This window comes from Hypanus sabinus, chromosome 3 (genome assembly GCF_030144855.1).
Source record: "Hypanus sabinus isolate sHypSab1 chromosome 3, sHypSab1.hap1, whole genome shotgun sequence".
NCBI lineage: Eukaryota > Metazoa > Chordata > Chondrichthyes > Myliobatiformes > Dasyatidae > Hypanus > Hypanus sabinus.
In genome coordinates, this window is record NC_082708.1 from 104,818,031 (window position 1) to 104,845,091 (window position 27,061).

At 40.0% G+C, this 27,061-nt stretch overlaps 1 protein-coding gene across 4 annotated transcripts in view; it reads left to right on the plus strand.

Annotated features, from left to right (window-relative positions):
• Positions 1-27,061, plus strand: part of acox3 (acyl-CoA oxidase 3, pristanoyl) — a 149,137-nt gene that overhangs the window by 51,367 nt on the left and 70,709 nt on the right. For all 4 annotated transcript variants that reach the window (XM_059964889.1, XM_059964891.1, XM_059964888.1 and 1 more), the window contains 8 exons: positions 1,482-1,625; positions 4,675-4,763; positions 13,550-13,646; positions 15,336-15,506; positions 17,379-17,501; positions 22,666-22,786; positions 23,241-23,363; positions 25,801-25,911. In XM_059964889.1, the coding sequence (XP_059820872.1) occupies positions 1,482-1,625; positions 4,675-4,763; positions 13,550-13,646; positions 15,336-15,506; positions 17,379-17,501; positions 22,666-22,786; positions 23,241-23,363; positions 25,801-25,911 (979 nt within the window). The remainder of the gene's footprint in view (positions 1-1,481; positions 1,626-4,674; positions 4,764-13,549; positions 13,647-15,335; positions 15,507-17,378; positions 17,502-22,665; positions 22,787-23,240; positions 23,364-25,800; positions 25,912-27,061) is intronic.

The window sequence follows — 27,061 nt, forward strand, 5'->3', positions numbered from 1 at the left end:
ACTACACCCAACTACCCGAAACAACACAAAACTACACCTGACTACCCGAAACAACACAAAACTACACCCGACTACCCGAAACAACACAAAACTACACTCGACTACCTGAAACAACACAAAACTACACCAGACTACCTGAAACAACACAAAACTACACCCCACTACGTGAAACAACACAAATCTACATTAGACTTCAGACCTACATGGGAGTGCATAAAATAGTGCAAGACAGTACAATAATTAATAAACAAGACAATAGGCACAGTAAAGGGAAAATTACAATATAATAAATGATGTAAATGTAAACCATGTTTTAGCAGGAATTGAGAAAGAAATGAGCAAAAATTGCAAAGGGAGTGGAATGGTGTTTTGGTGGGGGGGGGGAGTGTGTGTGTGTGTGTGTGTGTATATATATACCTGGCTTGGGGGGAAAAAACTGTTACACATTCTGGTCGTGAGTGCCCGAATGCTTCAGTACCTTTTGCCAGATGGCAGGAGGGAGAAGGGAAACCAGAGGTCCATGAGCCAGTTCTGATCAGAGGTGAAGAGGGTTAGCAACTTTAAATTCCTGGATGTTACTATTTCAGGGGACCTGTCCTGGCTCAGCACGTAAATGCTATTGTGAAGAAAGCACGGCAACACCTTCCTCAGGAGTTTGCAGGCATCTAAAACTTTGACTAACATCTATTGATGTGTAGTGGAGAATGTATTGACTGGCTATATCATGACCTGGTATAGAAACACCAATGTCTTGAATAGAAAATCCTACAAAAGGTAGTGGATTTGTCCCGGTATGTTGTGGCCAAAGCCCTCTCAACTATTGAGCATGTCTGCATGAAACACTGTCATAGGAAACTGCATCCATCATCAGAGATCCTCACCACCCAGGCCATGCTCTTTTCTCACTGCTGCCATCAGGTAGCAGGTACAAAAGCCTCAGGGCTCTCACCACCAGGTTCAGGAACAGCTTCTACCCCTCAACATCAAGCTCTTCAATCGAAGGGGATAACTACACTCACTTGCCCCATTATTGAAGTGTTTCCACAGCCAATGATCTCACTTTAAGGACCCTGTATCTCACTATCTCATGTTCTTTTCATTTATTGCTATTATTTATATTTGCATTTGCACGGTTTGTTGTCTTCTGCACTCTGGTTGATCTTTCATCAACCTAGTTGTAGTGACTATTGTATAGATTTTCTGAGTATGCCCACAGGAAAATGTATCTCAGGGTTGTATATGGTGATTTAATTGCACTCTGATAATAAAATTTACACTAAGCAATCCTAAGCCTTTTTTGGAAAGGCGTTTCCATGTGTTTATCAGTGTTCTGTTAATATTTCCATACAGTGAAATCGATGCATTTAATTATATACCACATTTTTTGCAATAATTATAAAGTTTTCTAATGAATTGACAGTCGAAGTTTTAAATTTTCTGGCACAGTTACATCTGGCTCTTTATTCTTCTGTTTCTATTAGGAATTTATCATCAATTCTCCTGACTTTGAAGCAGCCAAATTCTGGGTTGGGAACATGGGGAAAAATGGCACGCACGCTGTAGTATTTGCCCAGCTTTACACACCTGATGGAGTTTGTCACGGACTTCATGCTTTTATTGTTCAGGTGAGGCTTGTGTTTAATGCTGAAGCCCATTCATAATTGTTTTTTTGTGGCATTTATATGGGTTTGTGATTACGTCTTCTTCTCGCTGACCATCAACACAGGCACACCTGAACAGTGCATGATGAACTCACTGTTCTTCTCTATGTTCATGAATGTGTGGTTAGACACAGCTCATACACCATCTATAAATTCACCCATTACACCACAGCTGTTGGCAGAATCTCTGAAAGTCCCTGTGTTTGAATGGGGGAGAGGGGTGAAACCAAGTGAGGGGGAAGATCAGTGAGTCAATGAGGAAGGGGGATGAAGTAAGAAGCAGGGAGTTGATAGGTGGAAAAGGTAAAGCGCTGAAGAAGAAGGAATCTAATAGGAGAAGACACTGGGCAATGGAAGAAAGGGAAATTGTGGCATCAAAGAGAGGTGATGGGCAAGTGAGGAGTGTGGGGTAAGGGGAATATTAAAAGATTCAAAGTACATTTGTTATCAAGGTATGTATGCAGTATTAATCCCCAAGATTCATCTTCCTCACAGACAACCACAAAACAAAGAAAACTATGGAACTTGTCCAAAGAAATACATTAAACCCGCCCCCCATATGAAAAAAGATAATGCAAATGCAGCAAAATACCTGACTGTTTTGATTTTGTGTTTTGTATTGTGTTTCTTTCCTCAATTTTTTTATTGTGTTTGTATGGGGGGGTGGTTTGATGTTTTTCTCAATATTCGTTATCTGAAGGCTGCCCCAATTCAAAACCACACAAAATAACAGCAAAAAAAGGAGGTACCGGAAACCAGACACACATCATAACGTGAACTACAGAGTACAATCCTCAAACCATGTCGATTAAGCCTTGTGCAAGACCAATGACTCTGGCACCATCCTCCACCAGCAACAAAAGAGAGACCATTCAAACACAGGGGTCTTCCTTCAGTAGCAGCGAGTGAGAAGGAGAGACTGTCACACCCAGATACCTTCTGCCAGCAGCAATGAGCAACACCTGCTCGCCATCCACACAGTCCTCTGTGCTCTCTCTTTTTCGAGGAAAGTGTGCAGTCTCAAAGCCAATAAGCCTGATGCACTTTAATCAGTGAGAAATGTTGATCATGGGCTTGCACCAGGCTTCTTGGCTTTGAGGCTGCACACTTCGTCGAAACACCCCCCAAGAGAGAGCAAAGCGCCGAATCTCTTAATCAGCCAGGAAAGCACGCCACAGGCTCTAACAGTAGCAGAAACACGTTTGAAAGAAAAAGAAAACGTGGAAGAGGCAGTTTCATGAACCATCTGGAAGTTGTCGCCCTTGGTCACCTTGTTCACTGGTACCATCTTCTTCCAGATGTGCTTAGTTGTAGGATCCCGTTGTAGAAGGCGGAAGTTACAGAGAATGGCATGCGTGTGGCTTCCCAATGATATCTTCTCCCTGTCCAGCTTCATTCCTTAAATCTAGACTTGAGCATCCACTTCTTGGATTTATGACAATTAAGCAAAAGAAGTTTCCTTGAGTGCAGTTTAGTAATTCTGAAGCTTCATGATAACTATTTTCCAGGGAATACTTGCATAATTAAAATTCAGCATGAATACTGCCTTAGTATTGATTATATTTCAGAATCAGAATTAGATTTAGTATCACCCGCATATATCATGAAACTTGTTAATTTTACGGCAGCAGTACAGATAAATAAATAAATATAATCGTTAAGTTAAAGTAAGTAGTGCAAAAAAGTAATGAGGTTCAATGCCCATTTAGAAATCAGATGTCAGAGGGGAAGAAGCTGTTCCTGAATTGCTGAGTGTGTGACTTCAGGCTTCTGTACCTCCTACCTGATGGTAACAGTGTGAAGAGAGCATGTTCTGGGTGGTGGGGATCCTTAATGATGGACACCACCTTCCTAAGGCACCGCTCCTCGAAGATGTCTTAGATTCTGTTACCCATGATGGAGCTGACTAATTTTACAAGTTTCTACAACTTATTTTGATCTTTTGCGGTGGCACCCCCACCCCCCACCAGATGTTAATGCAGCCAGTCAGAATACTCTCCACGGTACATCTGTAGAAGTTTTGAGTGTTTCAGTTGACAAATCAAATCTCCTCAAGCTCCTAATGAAACATAGCTGCTGTCTTGCCTTCTTTATAGCTTGATCAATGTGTTGGAACCAGGTTAGATCCTCAGAGGTACTAACACCCAGGAACTTGAAGCTGCTCACTCTCTCCATGTCTGACCCCTCTATGAGGATTCGTTTATGTTCCCTCGTCTTACCCTTCCCAAAGTCCACAATTAGCTCTTTGATCTTACTGGCATTGAGTGCAAGATTGTCACTGCGCACCACTCAACTAGCTGGTATATCTCACTCCTATACAGCCTTTTGTCACCATCTGAAATTCTGCCAACAATGGTTATATCATCGTCAAATTTACAGAGCTATGCCTAGCCACGTGGTCTGGTCATGGGTGTAGAGAGATTAAATCAGCGAATTTATTAGAAATATTTCCACAGGTTTGCTGTTTGGTATCCCCATTGACTATTTTGTGGTCAAGGACAAAAAAGGAGAGATTTAATGTCGTTTCAAATACCTGTTCAGTACATTGCCATTTTTCCCCTTAATGTAGTCCATATAGTCTTGTTCAATTATCCTTCTAAAATATAATCCCTTTACACAGTTGTGAGCTGTTTCAGTAGCTCCCCCTCCACCGACCCCTACTGGCCTGTAAGCCATATCTTTGTAATCATTAAAACAAATGTCCACATCTTGCAGAAGATTATTAGAAATTAGGAATCTGTCGTATTACTGTATTAACGATATAACGGAATTCTTATCATAGCTCTGGAAGGGAGAAGAGTGAAGAAGGGCAGACCATGGGAGATAAGTCCCTGTCACCCACAGTGAAGCAGAATGTTAAGTTCAGGAAAACAATTCATCCAAATGACTTGTATAACAGCAGCCCGCACTGCCTTTCATTCTCTTAGCCTGGTTTGAATTGTAGCATTGAATAGTTATTTTATAATCCTTTAATCAGTTTAGTTGCCATAGACTTTTCTTTTATTGCATTTAGATCAGAGACACCAAGACCCTGTTTTCAATACCTGGAATAATAGTTGGAGATATTGGAAAGAAGATAGGATTCAATGGTGTGGATAATGGGTAAAGTATTGTTTCTATCATTTTTTTCAGTTTTAATATGAATCAATTTTCTTGAACTCTTTACATTTTTTCTCATATTTAAAATGAAATAATTACAACAAACTGATCACTTAGCATGTCTCATTACTTCCTCAACTTTATGACAAAAGGACAAATACAAATCACATGAAACAAAAAAATCAAAATAAATTTGGTCTGCGTCCATCAACTAATGTGCACTTCTCACTTAACCTATCAAAATTAAAATGTGAATATGTTTTAAGTAGCTGGGGAATTAATAATGATTTGTATCTGTATAACATTTTTAACCCAAGATGCAGGGATATACTAAGACAAGCATGGGAAATGATGTGACAAAGGAGATGCAGGAGAAAGTGGTTTGTTTTTAATGAGCAGGTGGCCCAAGACTTGAGAGTAAATGCAAGTCTAAAAAGAGCCAAGAGCTTGAGACCGAGAGAGCATAGGCAAGTTTGGAAAGAGCAAGACGTCTGACACAGTGAGAGTGGAAGCTGGTTTTGAAGGCGTGAGGGATCTGAGATAGATAGCACATCCCGAGGCAGAGATCTGACTTTCAGTTGTTAAAAAGCAAGGATATCCAAAGAGTTGTCAAAGTGTGACATCACAAGAAAAGGTTGAGTGACTTTGCTGTCTGTTCAGACTGAGAAAGAATTTTAAATCTGGATCATTAGTATATCAATAGAGTGCATATTTAATATAATTAAATCTAATTTGTTTCATTAAGTCGAGCTCAGATAGCTGGGCAGTAATGTGCTACAGTTACAAAATATGGGAACTGTTGGATTCCACTATTGTTTACAGTAATATCTGCAGCAGACTTTGCTGCCTAGAAAACTTTGGCTCAGGTTTAAAAAGCAAGAGTTTGAGCTCCTCATATGCTGCAACATATCTCGAGGGAGAGTGTAACGTTCTCCTTCGGGTGTAACGAACGCCGAATTTAACGTCCGGATAAACCACAGCCAATGCAAACCAGATCGCAGTAAGATTAACCATTTACTGTTCACTCTTCACATTAACATATGGTGAAAACTGTTGATAAAACAATACAAGATTGATACAGTATTTGTTCCTTCCTTAATATCACATTTCAAGTGTAAATACTTGCAAAGGTGACTATAACTACATTACACTAAGGTGCAGTATACAGGGAGAGTTTACCTGCTCCATTGACTACTTTAAATACACTTCCATGCAAACTATCCGCGACTCTTTAACTAACGAAAGCATAAACATTATCTACCGTCGTTACTTCTAACAGGATCGGCATTAACATCTTAGTTCAATATATCGATTATCTATTAACTTACAGCGTTGCTCTCACTGTGATTTCTCATGCCTGCAAAACTGCTTCTGCTCAGGTGAGCCTCGTGGAAAGCCCCCACCCTCGCGCTAATTTCAAACCGGTGTTTTCCCACAAGACGCGGCGAAACCGGATGTGACGTCATCGCATGCCGATATATTTTACATGCAATGAATATACTTTAAACACTTCTAATTCTAACTAGAAAATACTATTGAATGAATTACTAGGCGAAAATATAAACTAAATAACTGTCGTAAAGACAGCACAGAGAGTTACCTAGACACTCTGTTCAAGGAGCCATGATTTTAATTTGCATATTGAATGGACTAGTCTCATCTTGAAATGAGTGCTAACATTAAATTTGCCTTCTTTACCAATGACTCAGTCTGCAAGTGAACCTTTAGAGAATCATTTTCGAGGGCTTTCCCTTTTCACCTCCAATTGCTGAATGTTCCCTCTGTTTAGAACAGGGGTTCCCAATCGTTTTTATGCCATGAGCCTCTGCCATTAACCAAAGGGTTTGGGAATCCCTGATTTAGAAAACAGTCCTTGCCTTTAAACTATCTACCAAATATACTTTCCTACACTATATTCCATCTGCTACATCTTTGCTCATTCACCTAATCTGTCTGAGTCCTTCTGCAGACTCCCTGTGTCGTGGTTTCTCGTACCCCACAAATGATTAGGAGACGCGGAAGATTCTTCAAGAAGGGTTAAACTTTAATTTGCAAATCAAAGCTGAGACAGTCATTGAGCTAGTCGCTGATTGCCCACCGATCCCTGGACATAGCATGTTTTATAGCAATCTCCTGGTTTAGTTGCATTAGCATATGCAATCGGTCTATAGTTGTGTACCATACGTACATCCGCCACTATTGTTTCTACCCATTGACTTAATCATCTTCTAATCTACATCTCTTAGCTACCTCTCATTAACACAACATTGTCTTCTACATTCTTAGGATTTCATTCTCTAGCAAATAGCAAGTTTACATTCTTAATATTTCGTGACTTAATCATGTTCTAATCTACATCACTTAGCTATCTTTCATTAACACACCATTGTCTTCTACATTCTTAATATTTCATTCTCCTGCTAAATTGGGTACATGCATAGCAAATAGCAAACTCAGATTACATAATTTACATCTCTTAGCCTCCTCTTAACACACCATTGTCTTCTACATTCCTAAGATTTCATTCTCTAGCAAATAGCAAGTTGCAACTTTTATACTCCAATACCTGCTTCCTCGACACTACCTGCCCCTCCAAATATCTTTGTATCATCTGCTAACTTGGCTGCAAAGCCATCAATTCCACCATTCAAATCATGAACATGTAATGCAAAAAGCAACAGCCCCAACACCGAGCCCTGCGGCACAGTCACTGGAAGCCCACCCAAAAAGGCTCCCTTTATCCCCACAGTATTAAAGACTTGGAGAAGGGGACAGGATACAAGGCATCCAAGATCACGTTTGATGTGAAAAGAGGTGGAAGGACATGCTACATTAGGGTTACAGAACTGGATATAGTCTACTGACTGTCTTGGCAGATGGAGTATAATGTGGGTAAATGTGAGATCGTGCACTTCTGTTAAATAAAACAGGGGACAGATAATTATATAAGGAGAGAGATTGCAAGTAAGTGGAATATAGGGGGACCTAGGTATTCTGGAGCACGAAGCTTGAAAAAGTTTGCATGCAGATGCAACATGTAGCATTTCTTACAAGGGCCTTAAGCTTAGAAACATTGAAGGATGTTGGTGAAGTATACTTAGGGTTATAACAAACAACAAGTAACTCATAGCGGATCAATCATAAGTATGTTTATTTTCCTTGCAGCAAGGGAAGACTAACATCACACAATAGCTAGTGATAGCTTCAAAAAAGCAGATAGCATAATCACTCCTTCAAACACAAGTGTTACCTCCCTATGCCAATTCAAGGACAGGGTGCATTCTGTTGGTCTGCTTAATTAGTGTAACCGGCATTCTTCCAGTAACCAAATTCACCTGTCTTTCTGCAGTTTGTCATATACTCAAGGTTGCACAAACACTACCAGCAAAGCACTCTGATACAATACAGGTTCCATTTTGTTATAGATGAAAATGGTATTTTATTACAAGTACATTAACACATTCATGCCTTTTTGTCATTTCATGACAACATTACATTTTACCAAATAGAGTAGTTGAAATATGCATATATCTGTATATAAAGCAATACACTTTCAAAACCCGACCAAAAATTCCCTTTTCTTCCATCTATTGCAATGAGTACCCATTCATTTCTTTAATATCCTGTTCTTTGTCCTTTGTATTTCTCACAAAATTCATAAAAGAGTAACAGCCATTATTATAATACTAATAGTTACACCATAATACAAAACAGTTGCCCACCACCCTCCCAAGGACCCAAATCACCACCATCCACCTCCTACCATTCCTTTGTTCAAGAAGGGAAACAGGGATGACCCTGGGAATTATACAACAGTGAGTCTTATGTCAGTTTTGGGCAATCTAATGGAGAGGATTCTTAGAGATAGGATGTATAAGCATTGGCGAAGATTGATTAGGGGTAGTCAAATGTGGCTTTGTGAGAAGCAGATCGTGTCTCACGAGCCTAATTGAATTCTTTGAGGAATTGACAAAACAAATTGATGAAAGTACTGCAGTGGATGTATATACAGATTTTATTAAGGCATTTGACAAAGATCCCCATGGTAGTTATGGGATCCAGGGAAAACTGGTTGTGTGTGGATTGAGAATTGGCTTGCTCACTGAATGCAGAGGGCAGTAGGAGATGGAGATTATTCTTCCTGGAGGTCGGTGACCAGTGGTGTTCTGCAGGGAATCTGTTCTGGGACCCCTGCTCTTTGTGATTATTATAAATCACTTGGATGAGGAAGTGGAAGTATGGGTTACTGAGTTTGCAGATGACCTGGAGGTTGGTGGTGTGACGAACAGTGTGGCTGGTTGTTGAGGGACATTGACAGGATGCAGAGCTGGGCTAAAAAGTGGCAGATGGAGTTCAATTTAGAGAAATGTGAAGTCATGCACTTTGGAATGCTGATCTTGAGGGCAGTAGACATGGGTCATAGATCCATAAACGTTGCTGTGCACATTAATAGGGTGGTTAAGATTGCATAGCTCTGTGTTACAGCTCTATGAAAATCTGTTGAGCACACTTGGGATATTGGGTGCTCAGTTCTGGTCACCTCATTATAGGAAGGATGTGGATTATTTTTGAAAGGGAGGGCAGAGGGGAATACCTGGATGATGCCTGGATTAGAAACCATGTCTTAAAAGGATAGATTAGGCGAGCTAGTGCTTTTCTCTTTGGAGAGGTGGATGAAAGGTGACTTGATAGAAGTGTAGAAGATGGTAAAAGACATAGATTAAGTTGCCAGCTAGTGATTTTTTTCCCCCCAGAGTGGACATGGCTAATGCAATAAGTCATAACATTAACATGTTGGGAGGTAAATACAGAGGGAATGTCAGAAGTAGATTTTCTTTAACACACAGAATGGTAGGTGCTTGGAACGCACTGCCAGGGCTGATGTTAGAGACATACATAGGCATGTAGATGAAATAATAGAGGTCTATGTGGAAGAGAAGGGTTAGATTGAACTTGGAGTAGGTTAAAGTCATCTGCACATCATCATGGATTGTAGCTTTCTGATAGTATCCCTTTTATTTGTGTTTTTTAAATTTAAAGAAGGTGAAGATATAGATGTATAAGCAAAATAGATTCACATGACATGTACTTGTCAACATTCCCACAGTAAAAAAAATTGGACAGGTGTCATTTAACTCCACAGGTGTGGTGCTTGTGAGGGGAGAGCTTCACAAAGAAACCATCAATGTTACAATGCTCAATATAACCTACTGAGTAGCTCCATCACTATTCCAAATCACACCGTATAAATGATCCAGCCACTAGGTCTTTGCAGATTGCCAATAAGGATATTAGATTAATAAGGCCATAGAACCATTTCTTGCTGAGCCCCATTGATGTATGATGCATGACAGGTGAACTCAAGTGAGAACATGGCTACATACAGTGAACTGGGAGGAAAATGAGATTGGCAAAGATTTTAAAAAGTCAATAAAATTAAATTTAATATGAAAGAAAGCTCAAAAACCTATTGTCAATTTGTGTACATAGTAAAACTCCTAATAATCCAGCGTCCAACTGTTCAGAAGTCCTGATAGTTGAGCATTTGACTCAGTAATCAGTTGAAATGTGAGCTGGGGATCTGGGGAGTGGGTAGTGTTTTCAGCCTGAGCCCGAATATGCTTCAGTGATTGGCGGTGGTTAAGGAACCTGATCTAGATTGATTGTCTCCCAGGGGACGTAGGGGAAGTAGGGGTGGAGATAGTAGAAAGGCTTGCCATAAACTTCCAACTTTCCCTAGACATTGGCAAGGTAGCAGACGGTTTAAAAGCAGAAATTATGACATTCTTTATTTAAAAAGTTTATAAAGAAAATAGACAATAATAACTACAGGTTAGCCAATTTCAAACAGTGAGGTGTAAGGTTGTACAATTTGTAATTAGCAACCAAAGTCAACAAACATTATTGGAAATTTGAGTTAATGTCACGACAGATTTGTTAAATCTGGATTGTTTCTGAAGGATGTGCTCATTTTTTCTTCTTAATTGAGTGAGGCAGTGCTCAAGATACTGATGTCTTTGACTCTGCATTATCATGATCAGTGAAAACTGACCAACAGAAATCAAATGCCATTGTGCCTCTGAAGTAGAAATGCACATTGACAAAGAATATTAAATGTGTGCAAGTACCCCCCCCCCCCAAACTGGTCGCAGCCTCCTGTGCATATTCAGCTTCAATGTGCAGTTCTAAATATGAAGCTGATATTCAAGCACACTTGAATAATTAAATAATTAATTTGTCATTAATTATTACCAATGACAAATTTCTACCCTAGTGTGCATCCTCCTCGTGCTCTGTTCATTCAGTGCATTCTGTTCATTCAATGAAACATATACAGATAAACATGACTTTTACTTAATTATTTTCTTGGCATCCATGGGTGAAATATCTTCCATTTAATTCCAATCACTAACATTAAAACATCTGTTCAGCCAGCAGGTGTTGTAGTGATCCTTTGACTATTGTTAGTGTTGTTGATAAGTTGCAGAATCTTAATTTTCTAACAATTGTACAAGTATACAGTGGATGTTTATCATAGAACTCAAGCAAATTTACTGCATGTGAGACAGTCCAGTTCATTGAGCCTGGTCAAGTTGACCTTATCTTTCTGCCTTGTCTGTAACTTTGAAGATTATGGATTATCATGTTTGCAAATTGCAAGAAATCCATACAAAATAGAAATATCTATTCTATTAACATTAAATAGTCCTTTACCAAAATGTCTGTTTTATTGCTGAGGGAATTAGCAAGTTGGCAGGAGGAAACAACATTTTAAGGATTTCTCATTTCCCAAATTGAGGTATTGCACATGTTGGGTTTCATTTGAGTGCTATCTTCCATTTTGCAATTATCATTAGTGAAACTTTTAGGATGGTACAATTTTATTCATATAGAGAATTTTATTAATAATGTTTGGGTCCCTGGCCCTTACAGTGGTTTGTATTTGGTTATATGGAATATTTATTTCCAGATGTCTACTTTATTTCCCACTGAAGTGAACTGTTCTTGTAGAGCATGGCATTGAGGAAAAGTCAAAAAGAATTTCACAATATTCAGTTCCGCCTTCTGCGGGTGGTCATATACTACTTCGCGAAAACATTTTCAGCTTTACTATGTCCACCACATGTTTAGTTTCCTGCCGGAAGAAATTGCTGTTTGCTCACATGCTTTCAAATTCCTGTGAATTTACTTTTTGTGATTTTGTGAATAATAAAATACCCATAACTGGCTGCATCACCATTTGCTGGTGGGGGGCACGACTGAACAGGACTGAAATAAGCTGCAGAGCGTTGTAAAATTAGTCAGCTCCATCATGGGCACTAGCCTTCGTAGTATCTAGGACAGTGCCTCAGAAGGGTGGCTTCCATCATTAAGGACCCCATCAATGCCCTCTTCTCATTGTTACCACCAGGAAGGAAATACAGAAACCTGAACACACACACTCAACAATTCGGAAACAGCTTCTTCTCCTCTGCCATCCAATTTCTGAATGGACATTTAACCCAAGAACACAGCCTCACTAAATATATACAGATATTATAGGGGAAGTCCAAGTTGGAAAGGTGAATGATTCACCCTACTACAAACTCTCAGAAATATTATATTTGAGTTTTTAAAGAAAGTTTATTTCTTTCTGTAGAACAGTGGTTTAGTGGGGACAGTGAATTTCAATTTTACCAATAACAATTCAGCAAAGTTGTCATTGCATTGGGTAGGAATAATGTTCCAGATTGAATCCAATGTTGACATTGCAGTTAAAGGACTAATAAAATTTAGAATACCAGTTTTAAGTCATCCAAGTAGATTTTTCCCATTTAAAAAGAACATGCCAGTTGCTCCTTCACGTTGAAATTTTATAATACAGGAAAATATAAACTATAATTATAAAATATAATTGGATTCTCATGAAATAATGAATTTTGTTTCATAAAAATGTAGTAAGTTGCTGACTAGATGTTTCCAGCAAGTGTAAGGCTCACATGAAGTTCTTTATTATACTGTATATTTAGCAATCATTTGATACGAATTGACGTGAGACAAATTCCTATTGGTTATAAATATAGTAATCTGTTTAAATAATGAATTTAAAGTCAATTCTTGTTTGAACTTACATTTCTTTGTGGAAATCACAGGTTCAGTACAGCTATAGTTTAACCTAGCAACTACTTTGCTGATTTCTGCTGCCAGCTCCCCAAATCTAACTGGACAATGCAGACCCCTAAGATTTCTTTGCTCTTAGACTTGAAAATCTGGCTGCCGTGCAGTAAATGAGTAGGTTGAAAGGGTTGCTGAAAGAATGGAAAGTGGACAGCTTTATTCTATCTGATTCAGAGTATTTATGTTTTTACTTTTTAATGTAATGATTTTAGTCTTTTTTTAAAATAATTTTGTTACTCACTGTGAATGTCTAAGACACTCACAAACATTCTATTTTACAGCAACTTACCTGTGAGCAATGCTATCAAGGCTTTAATGGAAGTGTAGTCAGCCATTTTTGCCTGAAGAATACCTTTGCTGTGTTTCTTTAGACCTTGCTGGCCTTTCAAGAGCAAACTAAACCTAGGTCCAGTCTGGAAGAAACAGTGCAGTTACATGCAAAGCTTACGCTCAGCAGAAGATCCAGCCTTTTAGCTCCAGTTTTTATGAGCATAAACTTTCTTTACACATTTTGGGGAGTTTCCTGAATTAAGCAGTGAATTCCCAACCAATTTCAGTGCAAGTAATGCTTTCAGTATAAGAGCTCATGGATTTTTTAATTCAGAATCTCTAATATGGTTTGGTTTTAATAGATTTAGTCTGTTCGACAATGTTCGGATTCCTCGGGAAAATCTGCTCAACAGAAATGGAGATGTGACGCCGGAAGGAAATTATGTAACTTCGTCGAAGGTGATTCCTATTAAATTAATTATGGTCTGTAGTTTGTTATATTTCCTAAACTCATATTGGCTTTGTTTGATAAAGCCGTCATGGATGACCATAGCTCCAATGTTCCATCTGTTGGCTCTGGACATCTACGGTACTGTGCTGAAGGTCTCTTTACAATCAAGAATGGTATTTTAATGAAGGGTTCTCCAGTACAGCAGGTTACCATGGCTTGCGAGGCTCAGTACTTACATAAATGGTCACTGCTAAAGAGATTAATCCCTTCACTTGAGTCTTAACAGGCTAATGTACAGATGTATTTTTTACATTTGTTTTATCTTTATGAAGTAAATTTTGCAAACTTTTTTAGTCAATGGCCATAAAGCCGTTTTATCTACAGTATTTTTGTGTTGGTATTCTTGTGGAAACCAGCAGGATATGTACTGAGAGCATTAAAATATTTAACAAAAATATGAAATTGTGCTTTTGGTTTCGGCCCACAGTACCGTCCTTTCATTCCTCTCAGTACATACTGCCAGACCTGCTAAGTTCCAGCTGCATTTTTGTATGTGTCACTGCTGCTTCTATTTATTCTTTCATTTACACTATCTAATTGGAACAGTTATCACAATCTTCACGGTTCATTGGTTTGGTTATTTGTATAGATTTGCTTTTCCCTTTCCACTGCCATTTTCATCATATCTTTACGGTTATCTGGTGTGATCCTGCAATCAATCTAGTTGCAATGTTCCACAAAGTTGCAGAAGTGTGCTCGATCTTTTATTAGTAACTAGCAAAACATTTCATCCTAAAGTGATGTTATTAAGCAAAGCTCAGCTGTAATGAAACGGAGTTAAGCTGTCAACAAAAGATATGACATCCATTGGTCACCAGCTCCAAACTAAACTGCCCAGCACAAAGCAAGAATACATAACCGCTTCTACCATGCCCCCACCCATGTGACTGGTTACCATAGTAAACACGTCAAAGAGTACAATGCAGATCAAAAACAGGTACATGGCTCCTACTTTCCCTTTCTCTCCTGCTTTACTGTATTATTACCTTCTTCATGGATTCTTCTGCTTTCCTTTGAACAGCCTCAATCAAGGCACTGTGCAGGGTAACTTTTTGTAATTTATTGGGAGGAAACCGGAGCACCCAGATGAAACTCACACAGACACGGGGAGAGCATACAAGCTCTGTACAGGCAGTGGTGGCAATTGAATTCAGGTTGCTAGTACTGTAAAGCATTATGCTAACCACTACACTGCCGTGCTGCTCCAATACATTTAAATAGACTATTTAAATTATTGCCAATTTAATAAACAGTAGTTTTTCTTGAGGGTAATTTATTTAATTTTATTTATTGATTCTATTTCATAGTAAGCATGGAGTAGGCCTTTCCAGCCTTTCAAGCCAGGCCACCCCAGCAATCCCACAACCCTGATTAATCCTAACATAATCTCAGGCCATTTTTTAACAACCAATTAACCTACCTGTTGTGTCTTTGGACTATGGGAGGGAACCAGAGCACCCGGGGAAAACCCACGCATTCCACAGGAACATGTACAGAGATTCCTTATTGGATGGGGCCAGAATTGAACTCTGGAACGCCCCAAGCGCCACGCTGACCACTACACTACCGTGGCAACCAATGACTTAAAAATTCTTCCAGAAACTGTCATTTTTGTTTAAATCCCTTATTCTCATCAGGACTCTGGTCATCAGTTTGGAGGACTGTCCTTCGGTAGAGTGGGAGTAATGGGAATAGCTGTGACACATCTTAAGCTCAGCCTGACAATTGCTATTCGCTACTCGGCAGTGCGTCGTCAATTTGGGCCGACGGATCATGAAGAAGTACCCGTGCTTGAATATCAAGTGCAGGTATGTGACATATAATAATATTGTATGTATATGTAACTCTCGGTTCGTCTAGCAGCTTAATCTAGGGGAAGATAGCCATCGGCCCAGCCAAACTTAAGAAATCTTGTTTGGGTGGATGCTGCGCGATGTATCCCCTATTACAAATCAATACCCCGAAATAACAAACAGTACACAATATGCGATTAAACTATTGAGCTTTATAATGCTTAATTTAACTATATGGTTAGTAACGAAACAAAAAAAAAGGGCCCATTCTCATGAAACAGTCCGATGCACAACATTGGAGCTAAAGGCTCCGTTCATTTTCTCCCCGTCTACCTCCTCCGAGCATTGCCGATCCTTGGACCCTTGCTTCAAGTCCACTCCGTCCGGCGGTCTACCAACTCTCTCCATTCGCATCTTCTCTCTCTTCGTCTATCCCCAACAAAAAAATGGGAAATCTCTGCTGCCAGACCCACAAGGAAGAATAACATCCCCCTCATTGGGTGGTCCCTCATTCCAAAGCCCCATTATCTCTCGTCATAACCCAAACATTGCTGCTGCAGAGAAACCATTAACTTAGCAGTGAAACCTTACAGCGTGATACATACATGACATGTAATATAAGGGCAGGTAACTGACATATATATGACATTTATAAGTTTTTGAGGATTAGCCATCAACTGCATTATAATCAGAACAATTTTATTTCTTATTTCATGGAATATTCCTAATTAAAAAATGCTAACTAAATACAAGTTGATGTTACTTTTACCACTATTACATGAAGGACACAACTTGTAAAATACATGTTATTAAATTTACCCATTGGATTTGAAGTGTGTCGCATAACTTTTCATTTAATCAATGAATAGCTTTGCTCCATCTGCTGGAAGCTGACTGCACTTCCATGGACTTGTCCCTTTATGTCTATCACTGGGTCTGTATGTAGGTGATCAAAGTTCTAAGTACATTTATTATCAAAGTGTTTATAAATTCTACAACCTGGAGATTCGTCTCCTTGCAGGCAGCCACAAAACAAGAAACCCAAAAGAACCCTTTAAAAAAAGACCCACTGCGCACAGAGAGAAATAAAACACAACTTGTGCAAACAATAAAAGCCAGCAACAGCATTCAGAACAAAAGTGAGTCCTTAGCCACGAGGCCCGGAGCAGGCCCACAGCCTCAGCCTCAATTCATCACACAGTGAAGCAACAGCAAAGTTGCAGAGACGAAGCTCAGAGCCGCTGGATCAGCTCACAGTATCAGCCTCAGTGCCACGGGAAGCAGAGTAAACATCGCCGAGCAGCAAGCAGGATTGTCTCGACCTTGCCTCCGGTCCCAGCACCCAGTCCAGAGTTTAAATTGTCCAGGCACCGATGTGTTTGTCATTTCAAAGACACATACCCTGAAGCATTGTTTCATTGCAAAGTGTCATCGAAAGGAAGCTTGGGAAAATGACAGGAATTGCATTATTTCTTTAAGATCAGACAGTACTTGAGTTGTTTAGTTGGTCATCACTCACAGCATAGAATAAGATTTTCCTGCCCTTCGAGCCAGGACACCCAGCAATCTCCTGATTTAACCCAAGCCTAATCATGGGACAATTCACAATGACCAATTTTCCAACCAACTGGTACATCTTTGGAGTGTGGGAGGAAACCAGAGCACCCAGAGGAAACCCACGTGATCACGGGGAGAACATACAAGCTCCTTATAGGCAGCAGTGGGAATTGAACCCAGATTGCTGGTACTGTAAAGCGTTGTGCTAGCCACTACACTACCATGCCACCCCAATACATTTAAATTGGCTATTTGATTTATTGCCAGTTTAATAAACAGTAGTTTTTCTTGAGTCATATATAGTAAATGAAATATTTCCTTCTCTTTCAGCAATGTCGTCTTATTCCCTATTTGGCAGCCACCTATGCATTGGACTTCTTTGCCAGGTCACTTTTCATGACCTGCGTTGAATATCAAATGAAACGTTTGATGAAGTTAAAGAGTAAAAATCAGGTGATTATTCAAAGTACATATACATTACCATACCCAAACCTGAGATTATTTTCTTGCGGGCATTCACAACCGATACAAAGAAACACCAGAGGATCAGTGAAAAACTGTTCACAAGAAGATAGACAAACAACCAGTGTGCAAATACAAAAAGAAAAGAGAAAATAATAATAAATAAATATCATAAACATGAGATAAAGAGCCCTTGAAAGTGAGCCCATAGGTTTGGGAACATGGCAGTGATGGGGTGAGTGATATTGAGTGAAGTTATCCCCTTTGGTTCAAGAGCCTGATGGTTGAGGGGTAATAACTGTTTCTGAACCTGATGGTGTAAGTCCTGAAGCTCCTGTAGCTCCTTCCTGATTGCAGCAGTGAGAAGAGAGCATGGCCTGAATGGTGGGGATGCTGCGTTCCCTGTAGGTGTGCTCACTGGTGGGGAGCTCTTTACCAATGAGGGACTGGCGTGTATTCATTCCTTTTTATAATCTTTTCCATTTCAAGAGCATTGATGTTTCAGTACCAGGCCATAATGCAACTAGTTCTTACTCTCTCCAGCACTTACCTGTAGAAGTTTGTCAAAGTTTGAGTTGACATGCTGAATCTTCGCCAACTTCTAAGAAAATAGAGGCACTGCTGTGCAACTCTTCACTACTTTTGTTTATTCACGCCTGTCCCTCCATTCACTTGATCTCAGCTGATTTCTTACCTCAGATTACTTTCTTGCATTAAACATATCTCCTTCAGTTGTTATGATCTCTTTAAAAAAAATTGATTAGTTGTATTTGTTAGGAATGCATGGCATTCTTGAAAAGATTTCTAATTTCTAATGGTAATAAAAACAATGTTTAATTAAAAAAGCATTCAACACAGAACAGTACAACAGTTTGGCCCACTATGTTGTGCAGATTTAATTAAACTAGTAATTATATGCATAACTAACATAATCTATTCTGCCTAAAGAATGTCAATATCCTTCCCCCCCCCCCACCCCCATTCTCTGCACATTCCTATGCTTAAGAGTCAGAAGACACACACTCAGTGATTCAGGAACAGCTTCTTCCCCTCTGCCATCTAATTTCTGAATGAACGTCAAACCCATGAACACAAATCACTAATTTATTTTTGTTTTTGCACTATTTATTTAATTTAACTATTTACTATATAATATATTAACTATAATTTAGTTTTTTTTTCTCTCTATTACTATGTATTACATTGTACTGCTGCTCCAAAGACGACAAATTTCACAATATATGCCGGTGATATTAAACCTAATTCTGATTCCAATTCTTATGCATCTCTATTGTACTTGTGTCACCACCACCCCTGGCAGCATGTTCCAGTCACCCAACACCATCTGGAAAAAAACATTGCCTCACATATTTCCTTCGAACCTACCCCTTCTTGCCTTAAATGCGTGCCCTCTCGTGTTAGACATTTCAATGCTGGGAAAAAGATACCGACCATCTATCCCTCACATAATCTTATAAACTTCTCTCAGATCTCCCCTCAGGCTGTGCTGCTGTAGAGAAAACAACCCAAGTTTGTCTAATCTCCTTGTTGCACATGCATGTTTCCCACTGCAGAGCAGTATCAGTTTAGACCAATGGGTCATGAGGAAATAGCAATACTTGAGTGTCAAATTCAGGTATATGACCATTATAAATTATTATAGAATAGCCATCAACTGCAACATAATTAGTATAAATTTAGCTACATATGTTTAGGGAGCTGTGGGCTTGGACCCCAAGATCGCTCTGTACACCAATACTTTTAGGGGCCCTGTCCTTATAGTGTATTTTACAAAGTCAACTGCGCTGCTCGAAAGAGCGCTATATGAGGTCTTTCTTAGCCTCTACAATGAGTCAACGTATAGCTGGGAAAGTGATGAGCTCCTCCTGTTAGACTGTTTGGGGCAACTTATTTTTTATTCTTTCTTATTTCTCTTCTAATATTTGTATATCTGTACATTTACTGTGACACTGTAATTTCCTTTGGGATCAATGAAGTATCTATCTATCTTATCCTTGTACATTTGATCTCCTAAAGTGCAACACCCCACATTTGGCTGGATTAAGCTCTATCTGCCATGCCTCCACCCATACCTGCCAGTGATCTGTGTCCCACTGTATCCCTTGGCGATCTTCTACATGGTCCACAGCACCAGCAATCCTTATATCACCTGCAAGCTTATAACTCACCCATTCACATTTTCATCCAGGTCATTTGTATCTATCACAAACAACAGAGGTCCAGGCATGGATCACTGTGGAACACTACTAGTTAGGGGCCTCCAGAATTAGTTTTATCAACCACTATCCCATGTCTACAATGGGCAAGCTAATTCTGAATCCAAAGTCAAGTCAGTGTGAATGCCATGCATTGTAAATGTCTGCATGAACCTACCTTGTGAAAAGCCTTAGTAAAGTCTATGTAGACATCATCATCACTTACTTTGCATTTGGTGTAACAACCATGCATTAGAACTGGTCATGATAACTTGTGTAAATGAGAAAACTATCTGGTCCTAAAGAGGTCACTTCAATGGCATACTGTACCTTGGAGTCAACTTCATGCATATCTCCCCTAAATGGGAGAATGACTTTGGATGTGCGGGTGACCAGAATTTATCATTGGAATTATTCCAGGATAACAAAGACTGAGGGTTTTTGTCAAACCAGCCAATCATCTGTGTGTCAACATAATTAAAGAGGACTCCTTTGTCAGAAGAAATATAGTATTTTCAGTACTTTCATTGTGGGGGAAAAAGAATGTAGCACTTTCAATGGTTTCGTCATTTGATTCCACAAGGGAGGTCTCAATAACAGCAGACATTTCCACTTGTTCTTAAAAATGAACTGGGGAATGTATAATTCCATTAATGTTCTGTTGATAATGATAAGGGTACGAATTACTGCTGGGAGCATCGTCTTATTTTTATATTAGTCCACTATCCACCACTAATTAAAGAGAATCAGAATCAAGTTTAATATCACTGGCTTGCATTGTGAAATTTGTTGTTTTGCAACAGAAGTACATTGCAATGAATTGGGAGACTGGACAGCTGATTTTTTGTTTGGAAACTTTTTCCATCTTTAGGAATATACTTGTTGCCATTGAGTAAGTCATTAATATCACAGGCACAAGATGATGCAGGAAAATTCAGTCTCAAATTCAATTACTTACATTAGTTAGGAACACTCTCCACTCAACAGTATCTATAATGCAAGTAGATATTGAGTCTTGTCAGGTCTCATATGTCAAAATTTACTGCTGCATTTTGCATGCTTGGAAATTTAGAGGAAGGTGAAAGGGTCTTACATTAATCTTCGGCAAAATACATTCAGTATTTAGAAGAGGAAAGGTATAACTTCTTGAGATTATTAGACAAAAACTACAAACACCATTTCCAGAAAAGTTGGGATATTTTCCAAAATGCAATAAAAACGAAAATCTGTGATATGTTAATTCACGTGAACCTTTGTTTAACTGACAAAAGTACAAAGAAAAGGTTTTCAATAGTTTTACTGACCAACTTACTTGTATTTTATAAATATACACGAATTTAGAATTTGATGGCTGCAACACACTCAACAAAAGTTGGGACAGAGGCATGTTTACCATTGTGTTACATCACCTTTTAATAACACTTTTTAATCATTTTGGAACTGAGGATACTAATTGTAGTAGACTTACAATTGGGAATTTTGTCCATTCTTGCTTGATAGAAGACTTCAGCTGCTCAACAGTCCGTGGTCTCCGTTCTCTGATTCTCCTCTTCATGATGCGCATTACATTTTCAATAGGAGATAGATCTGGACTGGCAGCAGGCCAGTCAAGCACACACACTCTGTGTCTACAAAGCCACGCAGTTCTAGCCCATGCAGAATGTGGTCTGGCATTGTCCTGCTGAAATAGGCATGGACGTCCCGGGAAGAGATGTTGCCTTAATGGCAACATATGTCTCTCTAACATCCTATTATACACCTCAGAGTCAATGGTACCTTCACATACATGCAACTCACCCATGCCGTGGGCACTGATGCACCCCCATACCATCACAGATGCTGGCTTTTGCACCTTTCACTGATAACAATCAGGATGGTCATTTTCATCTTTGGCACGGAGAACTCGACGCCCGTTTTTTCCAAAAACTAGCTGAAATGTGGACTCATCTCACCACAGTACATGGTTCCACAGTCTTTTGGTCCATCTGAGATGAGCTCGGGCCCAGAGAACTTGCCGGCGTTTCTGCATAGAGTTGATGTATGGCTTCCTCCTTGCGTAATACAGTTTCAAGTTGCATCTCTGGATGCAGCGACGGACTGTGTTAAGTGACAATGGTTTTCTGAAGTACCCCCAAGCCCCGGTGGCTATAATTGTTACAGTAGCATGACGGTTTCTTAGGCAGTGCCGTCTGAGGGCTCGAAGATCACGCGCATTCAACAGTGGTTTCCGACCTTGCTGTTTACGCACTAAGATGTCTCTGAATTCTCTGAATCTTTTCACAATATTATGTACTGTAGATGTTGAAAGACCTAAATTCTCTGCAATCTTGCATTGAGAAATGTTCCTTTTGAACTGACTAACAATTCTCTCACGAATTTTGGCACAAAGGGCTGAGCCACGACCCATCCTTGCTTGCAAGGACTGAGCCTTTGATGGACGCTACTTTTATACCCAGTCATGATACCTCACCTGCTACCAATTAGCCTTCTTAATGTGGAGTCTTCCAAACCGGTGTTACTTGAATATTCTGTGCACTTTTCAATATTATTTTAACTCTGTCCCAACTTTTGTTGAGTGTGTTGCAGCCATCAAATTCTAAATTTGTGTATATTTACAAAATACAATTGTTAGTCAGTAAAGCTATTGAAAATCTTTTCTTTGTACTTTTGTCAGTTAAATAAAGGTTCACGTGAATTAACATATCACAGATTTTTATTTTTATTGCATTTTGGAAAATATCCCAACTTTTCTGGAAATGGGGTTTGTAGGTGGAATGTGGTAAAGTATCTGGACTTACCTAAATTATAGAACGGATTCTCTATTAAAGTGATCCAGCTGCTCGGCAGAGAACATACACTGATCTTTGTCATTTCTGGTTTAAAAAATCATAAATGATTACACATTTGTCATGCTTTATCTTCAACTTTAATTTTGATAGGTCGAGGTTGGTAAAGAAATACATGCATTGACCTGTGCAGCTAAAGCTCTCAGTTCATGGACAGCTCAGCATGGCATTCAGGAGTGCCGCGAAGCTTGTGGAGGTCATGGCTGCCTTGCCAGTAAGTGCTAGATTGCTGTTATTTGTCAAAGACATACGGTGAAGTACGTTGTTCTAAATCGTATCAAATCAGCAAGGTTTGTCCGAGCAGCCTGCAAGGCCATTATGCTTGAGGTGCCATTGTAGCGTGTCCACAACTTGCTGACCCAATCGTATGTCATTGGCATGTGGAAGGGAGAACATGCAAACCCGTCACAGGCAGTGGCAGGAGCCGAACCCCCGTCAGTAATCGCTTAAAGCAATGCACTAAGTGCCATACTACTGTGATGCCCCGATATATATTTGCTAACATACTTAATAGAATCTAAGCAATGATAACAATTCAGACTTGAACTTACTGAATCAGTTTGGCAAATGTGTCTTCATGTAAAATATTTCTAAATTATTTCTAAAAAGAGTCTGAAGTATAATAGCATGGTGATATAATTCAACTTCATATCTGATTTCCTTTGCAGTAAATCGTCTTGGGGACGCTAGAAATGACAATGACCTCACCTGTACTGTTGAAGGTGACAATAATGTCTTGCTGCAGCAAACAAGTAACTACCTTCTTAATTGGATGAAAGATAAACAACAAGGTTAGTTTCATGTAATATCTAACTCATTGATCTCCTTTCATCCTCATCAAATGTTTTTTTATTTATTGAGTTACAGTGCAGAACAGGTCCTTCTGGCATTTCGAACCATGCCACCTAGCAACCCCTGATTTAACCCAAGCCTAATCACGGGACAATTTACAGTGACCAGCCGGTACATCTTTGGACTTGGGCGGAAACCAGAGCACACTGAGGAAACCCACGCAGTCACAGAGAGAGCGTCCAAACTTCTTCCCGCTGCTGCTTTGGAAATGTTTATGAAAAGTCTTTAAATAACTTCTACATGTATTAAAATGGGAAGATAATAATGACCTCCTGATCACAGACAATAAACACTAGGAAGTGGCGTTAGCCTAGGAATTCTGGAAAGCAGGCTCTAGGTTGACAATACAGCAGGGGGACCTGGGTGCAGCAGAAGGTAGCAGTGACAATGCACCATATGGTCTGGATGCAGGTCAATGGGACTAGGCAGATTAATAGTTTGACACAGACTAGATGGACTGAAAGGCCTTTTTATGTGACTATAGAAAGTTCAGAGGTGGTGCATTTGTTTGCATCCAAAGTTTGGGGAAGACGGATTGATGATTACAACAATGATGAGGCAAGTGAGAGTGTGGGGAGAGAGTTTACAGCTCGCCTCTGTGGGGGGCTGTGGCCGATACTGGGTTGGGAGAACTTAACGCCTCAGCAAGTCAGATGTCGGGAAGATGGTAGAGATATTATGGGGGGGGGGGGCAACAAGCAAAACAATTGGGGAAAAAAATCAAGTGATTAGCAGTTTGGGTGTGCTGGATATCCTGGAAGTTGACAGTGATATTTGAGCTCTTGGAGATACAACTCCACCTCTTTCCTCCCTGATCTGATCAGCCCCTGTCTCACCCCTCTCCTTTTTCTCTGTGTACCAGCCATCTTCCCACTCCATTCTCAGCCCTAATGCAAGGTCACAACATAAAACATGGACAGTTCCTTTCTCTCCCACCAGTGCTGCTCAACCTGCTGAGTTCCTCCAGCAGTTTGTTGCTTGGAGCACTCGAGCCCTGGTATAGAGTGGATAGGAATGGCTGTGTTTGACCAGCTCAGGCTGCCATTTTGCCATATAAACCTGACTACATCCAAAACTGTTTGTTGCCTGAAAGCAAGAAAATTGAACTTAGGCACCACAAATGCTTCAGCGAGAGTAAAGCTTGGGTAACAGTTTTTTTTTATAAAAATGGCTGCAGAGGATTCTAGACTCAGCCAGTTCCATCACGAGCACATCAAGGACGTCTTCCAAAGGTGCTGCCTCAAAAAGGCAATAACCATTAAGGACCCTCACCATCTGGGACATGCCGGCTGTCATCGGAGAGGAGGCGCAGGAGCTTGAAGACCAACACTCAGTGTTTTAGGAACTGCTTCTTCCCTTCTGTCATCAGATATCTGAATGGGCCACCATGCATTCATTCATTTATTTATTGTAACTTCTAGTAACTTTTAGCCTTGCTCTGTACTGATGCCGTTAAACAACAAACTTTGTGACAACATTAGTGATAAGGAGTCTGATAGGTTCTGGCCTTTGATGTCCGAGAGTGCTAATGAATGTAAAAGAGAAGGGACCAGACACCTGACAGGCTAAGTGAGCAGTGGGAACAGGCACATATTGAAGAGAAAGGAGAAGGAAGTAATGACCGAGGTAATGCTAACCAACTAGAGGGTTATCAGAAAGGGGAAAGATGCAGCAACGGAGTCAGCTTAAGGGAAAATAATAAGATAAAATTAAAGGGTCTTCATCTCAACATTCAAATTTGGATTAACTAATTGCATAATAGAGATAAACAGATTTGATTTGAAAGCCATCAACAGGGATAAATCCCCAGGCAGGGTCTTGGCCTGGGACTTTGACGATTTCTTTGCCTCCCACAGGTGCTGCTTGACCTGTTGAGATCTTCCAGCAGTTTATTTGTTGCCACAGGAACAACTCGACCAAAGTGTAAGATTGAATGCTCAGGGCTATTTGACATTTTGAAACCATAGATAGAAAAAGAGATGCAGTTAATAAAGAATGAGATCACAGCATTTAGCGGGTCATTGAAAGTGGAACTTCTTTCAGTACCAAAGCTGTTGTGATTCTTTTAAGCCCAGATGTATAACATGATCTTAAATGCTCTCTTAGTGGAGTGTGGCTTCTAAACCCACAAATAAGTAGAGATTGCTGCCCTTCCCCATGAAGACTATCCCCCTCTCTAACCCCCTTCCCTCAGTACTCTCCTCATATGTCTAAGCCTGCTTGTTGACCTGTGTGCTGGCCAAAGTTGGTTAGATTTTGAAATATAGTTGTGTCAAATCCTCAGATCCTCTCCATTGCTAGATTGTCAGTGTTGATGGGCTTGGACCAATCGAGACTAGTTTGCCTAATTCTTTGGAAAATCTTCTTACTTTTTAGAGAATGTTGTCATCGCATCTCCTTCACAGTCTGTCGGCTTTCTGGAAGATTTCGATGTTATTCTTGGCCAAAAATTCACATCAACTACGGCAGAGTGTCTGGATTCTTCAGGTGAGTTGCCATGTTTGTGAAAGGCTTGATTTTCAACCATGTTTGTTTGGAGAAAGTAATTGCAGTGAACTTCTTTTTTCAATTAAAAATGACCATGTTTGTTATTATTGAAACCAAACCCTTTATCTGTTCCACCTGTCCCTCTCAGATTTGGAATTCATTTCCCCCTCACCCACCCACCCACCTGCCTACCCCTTCACCCGGCCTCATCTATCACCTACCCGCTGTACTTCTTTCCCTGCTCCACCACCTTAACCTAGCTTCTGCCCCCTTCCTTTTCAGTCCTGATGAAGGGTCTCAGCCTGAAACATCAACTATTTATTCTCCTTCCTGTCTTGCTGAATTCCTTCAGCATTTCGTGTGAGCTGCTTTGTATTCAGTTTCCCAGTACTTGCAGAATTTGTGTTTAGATCCTTGATTTCATGTCTTTCACTCTTGATTAACAAAGGAGATGCCAAATGCTTGCTCATTTCCCCTCTTGCTGATGTTAGCCGCTTTCTCTCTTGATAGCCTTACAGGATGCTGTATGATAGGCCAGACAGTTAAACATCGGAACAGTCATGTCTCACCCAACAAGTGCATAGATAAGGAGTTTATCAATATATTATCTGATGTAGTGGCAGCGATCGATAACATTACTGAGCTAGAGGCAGGAATAGACACGTGGCCTGAAGTTATCTTAACTTCAAATGAGGTAATTAAGCCTCAGAGAATGGCCACCAAGAGGGATGGAACAGTACACTAGTTGGATTTCATGGTGAACACTAACATTTACAGTGATTAATGGAAAGAAAGACTAAATATTGAACAAGTGTCAGTGATTTTGGAGAACAGAGAGGGAGGGAAGGGGTTTGGGGATTAAGAACAGCAGTCAGGAGATACAGCTGGGTGTTGAACCTTACCTGGCGGTACTGCTCTGGAAGGTGAATTAACTTGAATTCACTCACCAATATCCACAGAATCATGCTTGGTATCGTGCCTGGCAGGAAATCTTGGAAAATATTTAGAAGAAAGTAAGCGAGAAAATAAAGTGAGAAACAGGGTGAGAGTCCCCTTGAGCTGACTCCCCTTGAGAGTCCCCTTGAGCTGACTCCAACACCCAGTAAATTTGTCACTGATCCAATTCTATGGCCACTTTCCTGTTCCCTCC